This window comes from Dicentrarchus labrax, unplaced genomic scaffold (assembly GCF_905237075.1).
Source record: "Dicentrarchus labrax unplaced genomic scaffold, dlabrax2021, whole genome shotgun sequence".
Lineage (NCBI taxonomy): Eukaryota > Metazoa > Chordata > Actinopteri > Moronidae > Dicentrarchus > Dicentrarchus labrax.
Genome location: NW_026136703.1, coordinates 21,748,066 through 21,763,796, shown reverse-complemented (window position 1 = coordinate 21,763,796; position 15,731 = coordinate 21,748,066). Strand labels below are relative to the sequence as shown.

Sequence of the window (15,731 nt, the reverse complement as noted above, 5' to 3'; positions counted from 1 at the left end):
AATGATAAAACACTACATTAAAATACTCATCTCATCAAGTGGCAGTGAGCAAACACTGGAGGCAGAATTAGAAAAATATAAAAAACTAAGAGTAAGAAAAGGATATAACAAATAAAACAGATCAAGATGTATAAATGAATACAAACACAAAGTAAACAGTGATACAAACAAAAAGGATTAAAATGCATAAATAGAAAACGAGGATAAAACAGATGTGTCTATGTCTGTGTAAGTACACTGAAAGTTTTCTTTTCATGTAATGAATGATGGGTTTAAGGTGAAATTTGAGGCTTTACTGGAAAAACATCTTCTAGCTGTTAAGAATCAGAAGAATTCAGTGGTTAGTGTTCTTGAATTCTTAATAAATTAACTATTTATCACAAGGATTTGACTAATGTGATCTGTATCAGAGACATCAGGCCATTATGTGGCAGTTCACTTTAGTCACAGTAGGAAAAACACAGGTGTAAATAATAAAATGAATGATGGTTGATATATTTTAGGGTGTTTTGTCTTTTACAATATGGTTTGTGATAAATAATTTGTACTATTTCGTACTGCGCATAGTCCTGCTAGCACAGATGGTGGAGGTGTTTCTTAATTGAGGTTATTGCAGGTTAAGTTTGGCACAAATACTGCTTCGTCTGGGAGTTTTCAATAACCACATGAGCTTAAAGAGAATGTTAAATTCAGTTTTTTATCCAAACATCAGGGTTTGCAGGAGGAGACATAAATATAGTTCACAGATGTCAAACACACACTGTTCATATTGTGGTCTCACAGACATTGTTTCCTGTTTATGTGACTCCAGTGAGCACAAACATGTTTATAAAGGAAACAAATGCAGAAAGTAAGAACGTGCTCTTCATCGGTTTTTAGTCCCACTGGGGTCTTTACTGGTAAAAAATATATTTATAGTTTTATGACTGGTGAAGGAAGAAAGTAATTGAGTACATTTACTCTAGTAGTGTACTTAAGTTTAATTTTGAGGTACATCCTTTAGTATTTTATACTTCTACTCAAATATTGTATTATTTACTCTGTTAGGTATATTTTACGACATTAGTTACTTTGCAGATTCAGATTAAAAAAACTATATACAATCATAAAATATGTATTATTATAAATAACATAAGATAAGGGGGGAATTCAAGGTAGCAGTGTATTGAGAAGATAAAATTAGCTCCACCTCAACCAGCTGCAACATTGAAGTGATGAAGATGTTGTTGCATCATTAATTGTAATCAAGTGATATAATGTATAATGAGTACTTTTAATTTGGGTAATTCAAGTATATTTGGATGCTTTTGTACTTTCACTTGAGTAAAATGTTTAATGCAGGACTTTGAGTAATAGTTCTACCCTGTATTACTACCTTATATTCTTCTTACACATCTTTAGATGAGGGAGTGTTTGTGCAGCAGCAATTAGTAAATGACCAAGATTCAGATATAGTCAGTTCATTATCTTGTTCACATGAAAATGACGGGACTACAGTTAAATATAACTCTTGCACAGACTCTTTAAAGTAGTTATTGATAGTTTCTTAAGTCTCCCCAATAGTGTTTTAATCTCTGTGACTGCACAAAGTTACCATTCTCATGCAATACCTAAAAAAAATTCTAATGCAAATGTTTGCACCAGATCACGGTAAACAGCTGTTGTATACAATATAACACACACTTATGTTCATTGTGTAGCTTCAGTTGACACAGAAATGGAGGTTGGTGCAGAGATGCAGGTGTGAGCCGGAGGTTGTGGTAAAGTGGAAGGTTGCACCTTCGTCATTTCTGAGCACAGAGAATGATCTGCTGGCTGCTCTGTGACCACATCCTCTCCTCTGCTGTCGCTTTCCACTCCTCTGCACGGTTTCAAGCCCCAGTTTGTTTCCCTCACCAACGACAGCTTTGACCTTCTTCTGTACACAGTTGAGAACGTTGATTTCCTGTTGTTATGTGGCAGACTCACACTCTCACATTTACTAAAGGAATAACTTCTTTATTTAAAAGAAAATGTGATAAGACTCTTTCATTTGTTCATTTGTGCAAAGTGGAAAAACTAGATATGACGAACCCAAGTTAATAAGGTCAAATGAGTTCTTCAAAAGAATGTTAAAATGCAGTTTTAGTTATTAGTCGATGGAAATTAATTTATCCATCAAACATCACTGAAAACACTTTAGTCACCTCTCAGTTTGCTCATTGGAAAAACTTGTTAAGACCCAAATGAACCTGCTTGTGAAAGTTGAGATGTCTCAACATACTGTATGTGGGTGAAAAATAGCTGCTTTTCTCAAAAAACCGGCAGATAAGTGAGCAGCTAAAAATACCTCATGGAAGATGTTAGTGCATATATGTTATCAGTACTGTTGGTAACAGTTTAGAGCAACTGACTAATGTAATTTACCGGTCTAATTCTTTCTTTAAATCCCCCATTGTGAAAAGACTAACCCATGCCCTTTTGCTGGTTTAGATACACACTGAATGTAAGAATAAAGTTTTACTGTCTGGAGAATCATAAAATACTCAGTAAGTCAATCAGGACAAACCTATATAGAGAAATGAAAGCACACAATTGATGACATCCTCTGAAAAGTTTTTATTTAGATGAATATTAAGCAAACAAGCGCTTTACAAACACAGGATTATTATTCTAAGTATTTATCAAATGTAATGCCAAAGCAGCTTTGAGATTAAAAAAATAATATGTTTAGAACTGTTCATCTATTTTAGCAGAATTAGATTATGTAATTGAGTAATAAATGCAAATGCACTTCAATATACAAAGTTGTGAAAAGTTTTCAGCCTTTATTTACAGAAACCAACATCTTCTTCTAGATCTCCTAGAATAGATTTGGCCTCAGCTCTCAGTAGTTCTGCTTTCCCTTTGAACCCTGCAGCAGACACAAAGGACACAGTGTCATATGTGATGTTCATTCACGTATTAAAGTGTATAAAACCTGTTTTTATGTCACATGCTACATTGCGTAGAACAAACCTGAAGCTTCCACACCAGAAACACCACAAAGGCCCCGTAGATGCAGCTCTTGGCGATGAAAACACTGTATGTGAGTTTGGCAGCCTGTGTGATCTTCACATATTTCTCTGCAGAAAGTTCAAACATTCAGATGAGTGATAGCTTATATAGCCTCATAAATACTACCATGAGTGCATTTCTTAGGCTGTATTATTAGAATTGAATCGTTGAGGTGTACAAAACTACAAAATAATATATTTACCTCTTGTCATGACATTTGTTGTTGTCACAGCTGAGAAATGGATTAGACAAGGACAGAAGATCAATTACACGTATTTCCAATAGGAAAAAGATCAGGTTTATATCATTTCTGAGTTCCAAATTGACATACCTTCACCATAGATTGAATCTGTGTAAGGGACAGTATGGGTTTTATTGAAGAAATTGACAATGCACTTGAATTCATTATCTGAGTTTTCCCAGTCTTTGGCAGGTACCCTCAACCTGCTGGTGATTTGGTAAAACTTCTTTTCCGGCATCAGCTGGGCAGCTTCGTCCGTCGCCACACCATTAGTGACATTTTGCCCATTGATCTCCCAGGATACACTGACATGGTCTGGGTAGAAGTCTTTGGCCACACAAACCAAGGTCTTCTTCCTTTGTTTGTCTTTTTCATTTTTGCACTCCTTTGGCGAAGGTTGAAGCACTTTCACTGATGGTCCGGTAATCTCTTTGTCTTTTTCTGCAAGGACAAAGGACATAAAATATAAATCTACAGCAAACCAATGTACAACATCTAACTCTAATGATGCACATGGGACGTCTTAATACAGAACAAAACATGTAAATCAGGTTACAAAAAGACACAGCAGAACTTTTTCACACTGAAGATAAACACAATTTAAACACGATCATTACAGGCTGCACACACAAAGAGTCATTCAGATTCACTTTCTTCAGATAAATGTTTGGTGATCTTACCAAGAACTGTTAGCCTGGTTCCCTCTCCAAATTCAGCAGGATAACTGTCTGAGCACACCACTGCCGCACATGTATAAAACTGACAAAGATCTACAACTGCTGGATTAACGTCTAATTTATTTGTTCACTGCATTTGTCTGTTTTTTCACAAACAGGTACATATAAACTACAATCACCATATTACATGCCTCCCTTTTTTAGACTCATTAATGTAATTTAGATTGTCCCTTTTTGCCTCATTTTGTACAAGGAAAGAAATACTGAACGAAAAATGTTATCACAGACATCCTCTGAATGCTTGTTTTAAGTTATATCAAGTCAGACACCAAACAGCCCTTTTGTGCCATAGAAGAGAGAGAGATTTATCTAAATTCATACATTTTATTTTGGAGTCCTGACTACAAACCTACACAGCAACAACATCGCTGCTCCAGGAAATCACTAAACAAAGAACAGTTTTTTTTTTTTTTTTTAACTTAACTCAACAATAATTCCCAGATTTAAGCGCAGAGAAGGGCACAGAACAAACAGTAATGTGGATAATTTTTTATCATTTTCTTACCCAGCACAGTCAGTTTGGTGCCACTGCCAAAGTAAGCAGGGTCGTAGTTGTTCACACTGATATAAGGCTACAGAAAAACTGCTCAACCTTTAAGCACTGAACGCTGTAAACTCTCTTTGTGCTCTTTTTTCAAATTAATTAAAAACATTTATGAACACAAAATGTTAGAAAGGAGACATACTCACGCCAAATTAAATTAGTTTCTAACAGCATTCAACTTTTGATTTTAGATGCATTTAAGAGCATGAGATCCAAAATAACCCTCAACTCTAACCTGGTAGTTTGCTGTTATATAACGGAAAGTTAGATTAGTTTATGTTAAGTTTTTTGTAATAAACTTACCTAAAACGGTGAGTTTGGTTCCAGCTCCAAAGTAAGCTTCTGACTGTGAACTCACAGTGTTTCATAGAGCTGATAAGAACTGGCTGTGAGGGTAGTAATCTGGGCTTAGAGCCAAGTGTTTTACTGCTGCTCTACTCTTACTGGAGAACGACATTTGCTTCTTTCAACACAAACTTCCACCATAACTTCTTTTGCACCATTTTTAAAGAGAATACTTCTCAGCATCAAATAAAAAGTCTACAAGTTTATAAGTCTAAAGTACATATTTTTACTACAGGATAATTTTTTCTTACTGACACACTGCAAACAAGCTGTAAATCATGCTCTGTGAGATTTTCTGTTGTAGGTTTTCTTACCTAAAACGGTGAGTTTAGTTCCAGCTCCAAAGTAAGCTTCCCTGTTCGAGCACAGAGACTCTCAACTGTAACAAAACCTCTTCCCACTGCCTCTCTTTATCTGAGCCTCTTTGGAATTATTCCAGCTTTGTGACATGTAAAGACTTTAACTTACAGTTTACAAAATAGTCAAATCCTCCTGGACTTGTTTTTACCATTTAAACATCTATCTCTGGTTATTTTATCTAGTAATGGATAAAACGTTGGTGGTTAGGAGTCGTTTAAGCTTTAAAGTATCTTAACAGTATCAAAAACATCTTAACCAAGTCATACCTGAACAATATTTAAAGCACTTAAAACATATTTCTTACCCAAAACAGTTAACTTTGTTCCTCCACCAAAGTGAGCTTCTGAAGAACCACCAAAGGCACAGTGCACTTGATCAGTGCTCAAAACAGCCTAACTTGCTTTTACTCTGTGTGCTTTAGTTTCTAACTTTTCAATAAATGTAACTTTTCTTTGAAACCAAAAACTAAAGCCTGTTTTTTACAAGTTGTATGCAGTACAAACCTCTCAGTTACCACAGTGCATTGTCTTTATTTTAACTTACCAAGAACAGTCAGTTTGGTGCCTTGGCCGAAATAAGCTTCTTCCCGACACAGTGTTTAAGCTTAAGAACAAAAACCTCTGAGCTGAACTTTAACTGGACTTGACTGCAGTAGATTTCTTAAATGAACAATATAATTGCAATGCTTTTTAAAATTTGTTCGATTTCTTACCTAAAACAGTCAACTTTGTTCCTCCACCGAAGTAAGCTTCATAACTACCAGAGGCACAGTGCACTTGATCAGTGCTCTTAACATCCCCAACATGCTGCTTTTACTCTACTGCTTTTAGTTTCTAACTTTTCAATAAATGTAACTGCCCTCTCAAACCCAAAACTACAGAAAGTTATGTGCAGTACAAACCTCTTAGTTACCACAGTGATTGTCTTTATTTTAACTTACAAAGAACAGTCAGTTTGGTGCCTTGGCCGAAATAAGATTCGTTCAGACACAGCGTTTCATCTTAAGACCAAAATCCTCTGAGCTTAACTTTAACTGGACTTGACTGCAGTAGGTTTCTTAAACAGACTGTAATTACAATGAACACTGTTGTTTGATTTCTTACCTAAAACTGTTAACTTTGTTCCTCCACCGAAGAAAGCTTCAAAACCACCAGTGGCACAGTGCACTTGATCAGTGCTCAAAACAGCCCCAACATGCTTTTACTCTGCTGCTTTAGTTTCTAGTTCTTCAATAAATGTAACTGTCCTCTCAAACCAAAAACTACAGCCTGTTCTTTACAAGTCGTATGCAGTACAAACCTCTTAGTTACCACAGTGATGGTCTTTATTTATTATTACTTACCAAGAACAGTCAGTTTGGTGCCTTGCCCGAAATAAGCTTCGTTCTGACACAGCGTTTAATCTTAGGAACAAAAACCTCTGAACTACCTAACTCTGAGCAAATTAACTGGACTTGAAGGCCATACATTCCTTAAATAGACTGTAATTACAATGTTTTTTAAAATGTGTTTGATTTCTTACCTAAAACAGTTAACTTTGTTCCTCCACCAAAGTAAGCCTCTGAAGCACCACCAGAGTCACAGTGCACTTGATCAGTGCTCAAAACAGCCCAACATGCTGCTTTTACTCTGCTGATTTAGTTTCTAGCTTTTGAATAAATGGAACTTTCATTTAAAATCAAAAACTACAGTCTGTTTTTCACAAGTTCTATGCAATACAAACTTTTAGTTACCACAGTGATTGTCTTTTTTTTAACTTACCAAGAACAGTCAGTTTGGTGCCTTGGCCGAAATAAGCTTCGTTCTGACACAGCATTTAATCTTAGGAGCAAAAACCTCTGAACTACCTAACTCTGAGCAAATTAACTGGACTTGAAGGCAATACATTTCTTAAATAGACTGTAATAACAATGCTTTTTAAAATGTGTTTGATTTCTTACCTAAAACAGTTAACTTTGTTCCTCCACCAAAGTAAGCCTCTGAACCAGCACCAGAGTCACAGTGCACTTGATCAGTGCTCAAAACAGCCCAACATGCTGCTTTTACTCTGCTGATTTAGTTTCAAACTTTTCAATAAATGTAACTTTCCTTTAAAACCAAAAACTACAGCCTGTTTTTTACAAGTTGTATGCAATACAAACCTCTCAGTTACTACAGTGATTTGGCTTTATGTCAACTTACCAAGAACAGTCAGTTTGGTGCCTTGGCCGAAATAAGCTTCTCTCTGACACAGCGTTTAATCTTAAGAACAAAAACCTCTGAGCTTAATTTTAACTGGACATCAGACTGGATTTCTTACCTAAAACTGTTAACTTTGTTCCTCCACCGAAGTAAGCTTCTGAAGCACCAGTGTCACAGTGCACTTGATCAATGCTTAAAACAGCCCAACATGCTGCTTTTACTCTGCTGCTTTACTTTTTGGTTGCTTTTAAGTTTTTATTGTATTAAATCTCACTTTTCTCTCAATCCGACACCAACATTTCCAACTCCAACAGACTGGATTTTACAAGTTTAATGTAACACAAAACTATTTCCTTCAACAACTAACCTAATTGTCTGTGTTTTACTTATCTTACGGTTGAATTAATCAGAAGAAAGTTTGATGTTTTACTCACCAAGAACAGTCAGTTTTGTTCCCTGCCCGAAGTAAGCTTCGTACTGACACAGCATTTAATCTTAAGAACAAAAACCTCTGAGCTGAACTTTAACTGGACTTGAGTGCAGTAAGTTTCTTAAATAAAGACTAGTATACACTACAATTGCAATGCTTTTAAAAATGTGTTTGACTTCTTACCTAAAACAGTTAACTTTGTTCCTCCACCGAAGTAAGCTTCTCCAACACCAGAGTCACAGTGCACTTAATCAGTGCTCAAAACAGCCCAACATACTGCTTTTACTTTTCTTAACTTTTTGATTGCTTTTATATTTACTTTATTGTATTAAATCAAATTTTTCTCTAAATCCAACACCAACATTTGCTGCACTGCAGTCTGGATTTTACAAGTTTAATGTAACACAAAACCTGTTTCCCTCAACAACTAACCTGCTTGTCTGTGTTTTACTTCTCTTACAGTTGAATTAATTAGAAGAAAGTTTAATGTTTTACTTACCAAGAACAGTCAGTTTTGTTCCCTGCCCGAAATAGGCTTCGTAATTGGCACAGCGCTTTAGCTTAATATCAAAAAGCACTGAGCTGAACTTAAACTATGAAGACCCAAGAACATTATGATTCTTAGTGCACTACTCCAATTACAAAGCTTATTGTACTTGTTCAATTTTAATCTTCCTGGACTTACCTAAAACAGTCAGTTTTGTTCCTTTTCCAAAGTAAGCTTCATTTCCAGAGTCACAGTGCAGAAATACTGAGCATGAAACCCCTGTCTTTCTTTACCAGAATGATCTTTGGACAGTTTTAACTAATACTTCTGTTTCTATTAGTACTCTAAAGCAATGTGACATCTGTCAAAATATAGTAATAAAGTGAAATATTTACCTAAAACTGTCAGTTTGGTTCCTTGGCCAAAGTAAGCAGGATAATTGTTGCTCACAGTGTTTTTACGTCAGCTCAATAATTCAGCTTTTTTATAACAGCTATTTTCCTCCACTTTCAGGCCAATGTTTTGACTATTTTAAGTTTGTTGCAGTGAACTGAAGTTTCAAAAGGAGCTTCGACTTACCTAAAACAGTCAGTTTTGTTCCTTTTCCAAAGTAAGCTTCGGCATTGTCACAGTGCAGAATTACTGAGCAAAAAACCTTCTCAACCAGATTTATCCTTGGAAAGTTTTTTACAAATACTGTTTATACTAGAACTCTAAAGCAATGTGACATCTGTCAAAATACAGTAATAAATTTAAATATTTACCTAAAACTGTCAGTTTGGTTCCTTGGCCAAAGTAAGCAGGATCAGTGTAGGTCACAGTGTTTCAACTTCAGCTCAATAAGTCAGCTTTTTCATGACAACAGTTTTTTCCTCCACTTCATACCAATGTTTCAACTATTTTAAGTTTGTTGCAGTGAACTAAAGTTTCAAGAGCTCTGACTTACCCAAAACAGTGAGTTTTGTTCCTTTTCCAAAATAAGCTTCAGTTCCAGAGTCACAGTGCAGAAATACTGAGCATGAAACTCCTGTCTTTCTTTAGCAGAATGATCTATGGACAGTTTTCTACAAATATGTCTGTTTATACTAAAACTATAAAGCAATGTGACATCTATCAAAATATAGTAATAAAGTGAAATATTTACCTAAAACCGTCAGTTTGGTTCCTTGGCCAAAGTAAGCAGGCTGACTCTGGGTCACAGTGTTTCAACTTCAGCTCAATATTTCAGCTTTTTCATAACAGCTATTTTCCTTCACTTTCAAACCAACCTTTCAACTATTTTAAGTTTGTTGCAGTGAACTGAAGTTACAAAAGCTCTGACTTACCCAAAACAGTGAGTTTTGTTCCTTTTCCAAAGTAAGCTTCGTTTGCATTGTCACAGTGCAGAAATACTGAGCATGAAACTCCTGTGTCTTTCTTTACCAGAATGATCTTTGGACAGTTTTAACTAATACTTCTGTTAATACAAGTACTCGAAAGCAATGTGACATTTGTCAAAATACAGTAATAAATTTAAATATTTACCTAAAACTGTCAGCTTGGTTCCTTGGCCAAAGTAAGCAGGCTCATTGTAGGTCACAGTGTTTCAACTTCAGTTCAATATTTCAGCTTTTTCATAACAACTATTTTCCTTCACTTTCATACCAACATTTCAACTATTTTAAGTTTGTTGCAGTGAACTGAAGTTACAAAAGCTTCTACTTACCCAAAACAGTGAGTTTTGTTCCTTTTCCAAAGTAAGCTTCAGCTCCAGTGTCACACTGAATGTCTCCTCCACCAAAAAGTCACAAAACTTTCTATAATCATCATATTGAGACAAAATCTAATAATCCAGATGAATGAAGAAGCTTTAAACATGCAGGATAAGCTTCATAATGTCCAGAGTTGTTTTGTTCTTTGTCAAGTTCAGTAAAAGAAGTATCCAACTGCTCCATACCAACTAGAATACATTTTAAAAACTTTTTTCCTGCAGATTTCCTACATATACATTGACTTTTCGATGTCAGAGTGTCGTGCCATCCTGCACACTCTCAGATTATTGATTTTTCTGCTCTAACAAGTGTCTCAGGTAGCATGTAGCAGTCTACACAATGGGAGTTAATGGCAGGAGGTTTTTGTACAGCGGCTTTAAGGGTTTGTATCACCGTGGCTCCCTGTCCCCACGATGAAAAACCGTCATACAAAAACCTGAAGTCTCTTTCTCTCGCTCCTCTCCCCTTCCCCCACCCAGCTTCTCCATATCTCAGCCTCCATCTCTCTCTGTGTGTGAGAGCAGCTGTACAGGTCGGGCTGAACGAGCTCCAACCTGACTGCTGCTATTTCTGTGACAGCTAAGAAAAGAAGCAAGAATGAAGGGAAGGAAAAGATAAACTGGTCTTTGTTTGTGTTTGTTTGTCACTCCTCAGAGGAAGTGACATCTCTGCTGGTCACACCTCTAGATCCTCCCAGTGATCAGTGAACTGAGGAGACACATTCACTGAGTAACGTTCACTGAGAGATGTGATACTGTAGGTGATCCATAAGCTGTTCATTTTTTATGGAAAGTTGGAGTAATAAGTCTTTAAAAAAAGAGTGTAAAATGTCCATTCAAAAATGATTTATTCTTTTAAAACAAAGGATTAGATCAAATTTATATGATGGCATTTATTTACTTAAGTTATTACAACATATCCTTATTAACATTATCAGATGGTGAAGACGCTGCAGGATGACATCAATATAAATTTCCTCAATAATTTTTGTTGTAGATTCTTTATTCCAACTCCCTCATAACATCTGATATGGAAATATTTTCTCTCTCACCATTTTATGGAACTATTTATTTACAGTTTTATTCAATTCATTCAATTAAAAGAATCCATACAGCTTTGCAAACTAGCAATGGTGGAAGAATATTTCTCCAATCTTAAGGAAAAGTAGCAATGCCACAGTGTAGAAATGGAAATATAAGTACAAGTTAAAGTCCTGCATTACTTAAGCAAAGGTACACAAGTATTAGCATCAAAGTATATGACATATCACCAAAAGTAAACAAACTCTTTATGCAGAAAGACTCATGTCAGAATCACATATATTATATGAATGGATCATAATCACAGATGCATCAATATGTAAGCATCACTTTAGTGTTGCAGCTGGTAAACGTTGAGCTAATCTTAACTACAAACTCAATCTATAATAATATATCAACTTATCGGTCTATGGAGTGGAGCTATAGGACTGTATAAAATGCAAACGTAAAGTAAGTAAGCAAGTGAGTAAGTACTTCAAACTCGTACTTAAGTACACGAGCAAATGTACTTAGTTACATTCCACCACTGCAGATTAACTTACAGCTATACAGTAAATGTTCATATGTGACATTAGTGTATTCAATGAATATTCTATTCATTCCTATAAATAAATATATTAAATTAGTAGTGCATAATAGTGAATGCATGTTTTTTTTTTAAACTTATAACATAGTACACTGTCTGTTGAGGTGTTATGCTGTACATTTCCATGGTTATTTAGCAGAATGATTTATAGTAGGCTGGGAGACTTGAACTACTTAATCTAAACTGCAACTTATACTATGTTGTAAGCATTTCTATGATATTGCACGTATAGTGCAGTAGTTCTGCCGAGGTCACATATATCTTGTATGTAAGTTGCACCTTATTAAGACTCACTATTTTGTGTCATTTTAAAAATATATATTTGGGAGCTTTTCGCCTTTATTAGACAGGACAGCTTTAGGAAATGACAGGAAAAGGGGAGAGAGAGGGGAGGCCTCGCAGCAAAGGGCCACAGGTTGGATTCAAACCTGTGACCACTGCAGCAAAGACTCAGCCTTGGTACATGGAGCTTTTATTTCTAATACCATTTTAATACCAGTTTCACATTTTGATTGGTTCCTATTTGACATATCATCCTAACTTCTGAAAAGCACAAGGTGATTTTTATTTTTATTCTAACTGTAATCCCTCATGAACCCTGTAGAGGTCAGTGTATGATAACCTCTTAGACCTGATATACTTTCATATTGACAGACTGCTCACAGAATTACAGTAAAATAAAGCAGCAGAGACTAAAACACAGAGTGACACACATCAGAGAAACTGTATTGGACAATAGTACTGAATATGATGAGAAATCTTTACCAAGTTAACACCTGCTCGCTTATCTCAATCGATCAGCTTTTGCGGTATTGCTGCAGAGATATCATGACTTGTGGAGAAGCAGTTCTTGTACCTATAATGAATGAAAAGTTTGCCATTAAAAAAGTTTTCTTTCATATTTTTATGTCAGTTTGTTGTCATGTTCGCAAAATCATACTCAGAGTCCCTCAGAGATCAAAAGAATAACTGTCCTCATTCATTCCTCCTCCCTGTGTTCTCTTCCCGGTTTGAGGTTGTTTGTTCTTGAGGTTGTTGTTTAGCTGTTGAGGCTTTCTGAACCATTGTGCTCTGCTAGACGCACAGTAATATACAGCCGAGTCTGCAGCTTTTACACTGTGTATCTGCAGAGAGGAATTGAGCAGCGTAGGCCGTGACATGGTGAACTTGGTCGTGTTGAATGGAGCTTCAACCCTTGCCGAACCTTTACTGAGAGAATATGATACTAGCTGCATATCACCACTGCTGCTTTGTCTGTACCAATACATGTAGAAATATTGTTCATCATCTTGTTCACACTGCAAGGTTACAGCCAGGTCTCCTTCACGGCTGAATCCTAATGTAGGCTGGTGAACTTTCACACCAACAGAAGAACCTGAAAGTAAGAAAGTAAACTTTAAATGAGGAAACCTGTAAAGGAAAAAAACATATTAGATTTTTCTTTCTCAATTGAATTTAACTGTCCTTACTGATGCAGATGAAGATCCAGAGCAGCTTCATTTTGATGATACTAAAATCAGACCCGTCTACATCCACAATCATAACTTTGCCTTCAGGATGAAAAGCTGCTGCTGGACCTCACTGAACAGCTGCAGACACATAAGATCTGCCTCTTCCTGTCTTCTCTGGTCTGACTTTTTCCAGAAAGTTTTTTTTTTTCCAGAGAGTTTTTAAGTGCAGCTACAGTCTCCTAGTGGCCACTGAGCTGCAACTGCAGGTTAAAGTTCTCTCAAGAGCACTGGAGCTGATTCCTACAAGACTTTAGAGGAGAGTTTATAGCTTCTCTTGATATGAACTGTGAAGCTTTGACTATTCTGAATCCATATCACGATTGCTCCACTTCCACTATGGCAACTACAGTCTGACAGTTTAGTATCAAGCCAAATGAACCACAGCTCCTTCCTGCCTGTGTGCCATCTGTAGCAGACTGTTATTTGTATGACTGCCTGGTCTGTATGCATCACTGTGACTGGCAGCACAGTAGTAGGTGCTGCTGTCGTTCGGGAATAGCTCAGTAATTTCAAGAGAGAAGCTGTTTTTGGATGTGTCGATCGACGACTGGAAGTGCCCCACAGTTTCATCATACTCTTTGACGAGGAACTCCATTGCAGCTCCGCGGTGGTTTTGCCGGTACCACAACATGGTGTAGCTGGCCATATCTAACCCTTGACCCATGCTGCACTTCATCGCCACTTTGACTCCTGAGTGAGAAATTTGATTTCCAGACTGAAGAACTACAACTGTTAGACCTGCAGCACACGAAGGATAAAGTTTGATCATGTCTCACCTCAATATACAGAACAGTGAATAAAAGATGTGTACATTTGATGGGAACTGGACCCTTTGAGTACTGGTTAGCCAGTACATCCATTATGAGTTAACACACAAAACCCCACCTGAGTGTAAAAGAAGCGACAGAGAAAGGATTGTGATAAGCATGTCAGCGATGAGCCTTCTTCCAGCTGAATGAGGCAGATAAACGCTGCTCTGTTCAAAGGTAACACGAGGTCACATGCTGCCATGATCACATGACTGGAGAGGAAGTACTGTATCATCGCTGAATATCAACCGACACTTCGAGAGATCAGAGCAGGTTTGAAGACCAATATGGAATCAGAAATTTGAGACTAAATGTCTTGTCTTCAAGACTAAATGTCTTAAAAGTGTCTTAAATATCTGATTCCATATTGGTCTAGATTTACTTCTGCAAGTGTCAAGCATTTAATGGTGACCACAAATGTTATTTCGGTCATCTGAAACAGTATTTACATCAACATCAGACACTAAAGCTTTATACTGAATGTATTTTAGTTGGGATGACACACCCTAAATGATATAAAGAGAAATTACTTCGTATAAATACCTAAATATTTAATTTACAAGCAATACAAGTAAAAAAAAAGTTGAATTCCATACAATAACTAAATAATGTGATTAACACACAGTGATAACATACAACATAATACAATATTAAAGTTTTTCTTATCCTTACAAGGTGTTACATTATTAGTGAATGCACATTATTCATCACAACATGAGCAGCTTTCATTACATAATTGTCAGTTACTGTTATTAAGAAACTCCCAGGATGTATTTAATGTATAATTTACTTTTATTTATATTTTTTATGAAACATATTTGCATTTTGCAGTAAATAGCACAAGCTACATGTTCAGTTAATTCAACATATAACTAATCAAAGGTCCCATCAATTAGTAGGGATGCATGATCATTGTCAGGGCTGTTCAATTATAGCCGATAAATAATCTGTTGATGATAATTATGATTTATTTTGAATTCTAATGAAAAACACTTGATAGGCTTCATGTTCCATAAAAGCCAAAGTATGTCTGGGAAGTTTTTACTGAACTGTACAAGAACAATACAAGGGTTATATTATAAAAACTGTTCTTTGTTTTAGTTGTGTTGCGTGTTAACAGCAGTTAGATTTGGTTAGGTCGCAGCTATGGAATATTAAATCAGCCATCTTTGCTCACTACATTTAAACCTTTCTTACCCTTAGATGTGCATAAACTACAGGTTATTAACTTCAATATTGGCCATGAGAAGAAAGTAATTAAGAGTTAATGTATTGGCTGAAAACCATATCATGCACCCCTATCAATTATAAATACAGTACATGAATCATACCTCAGTAAACAGCATAATATTGTCAGATCTCAAATAACTAGAACCCAGAGTCACAGCTGTTATTGTTCCCATGTCGTAGGAGGTTTTTAGTGAAGCAGTTGTATTAAACCACATCACTGTGTACTAGCAGCGCAGAAATACACAGCTGAGTCTGACAGATTCACTGTTGGAATGATCAGAGATCCTTTCTGTGTGCCGCTTTTTATCTGGAATCTGTCTTTAAACTGGGCCTCATAGTTTGGTTCACCCACGAGGACTGAGTACCCAATGAGGCTCATAGACCCACTGCCCGGCTTGTGTTGGTACCACAGCATAGTTTGGAGGATGCTGTCATCGTGACTGC

At 36.3% G+C, this 15,731-nt stretch overlaps 1 protein-coding gene across 1 annotated transcript in view; it reads right to left on the bottom strand.

Moving 5' to 3' along the window:
* Positions 1-2,578: 2,578 nt before the first annotated feature.
* LOC127360258 (T cell receptor beta chain MC.7.G5) overlaps positions 2,579-15,731 on the bottom strand; it is a gene marked incomplete in the record, with an annotated part of 299,553 nt that continues 286,400 nt past the window's right edge. The window contains 5 exon segments of the mRNA XM_051394591.1: positions 2,579-2,893; positions 2,998-3,104; positions 3,239-3,268; positions 3,368-3,718; positions 9,885-9,935. Of these exon segments, the coding sequence (XP_051250551.1) occupies positions 2,867-2,893; positions 2,998-3,104; positions 3,239-3,268; positions 3,368-3,718; positions 9,885-9,935 (566 nt within the window).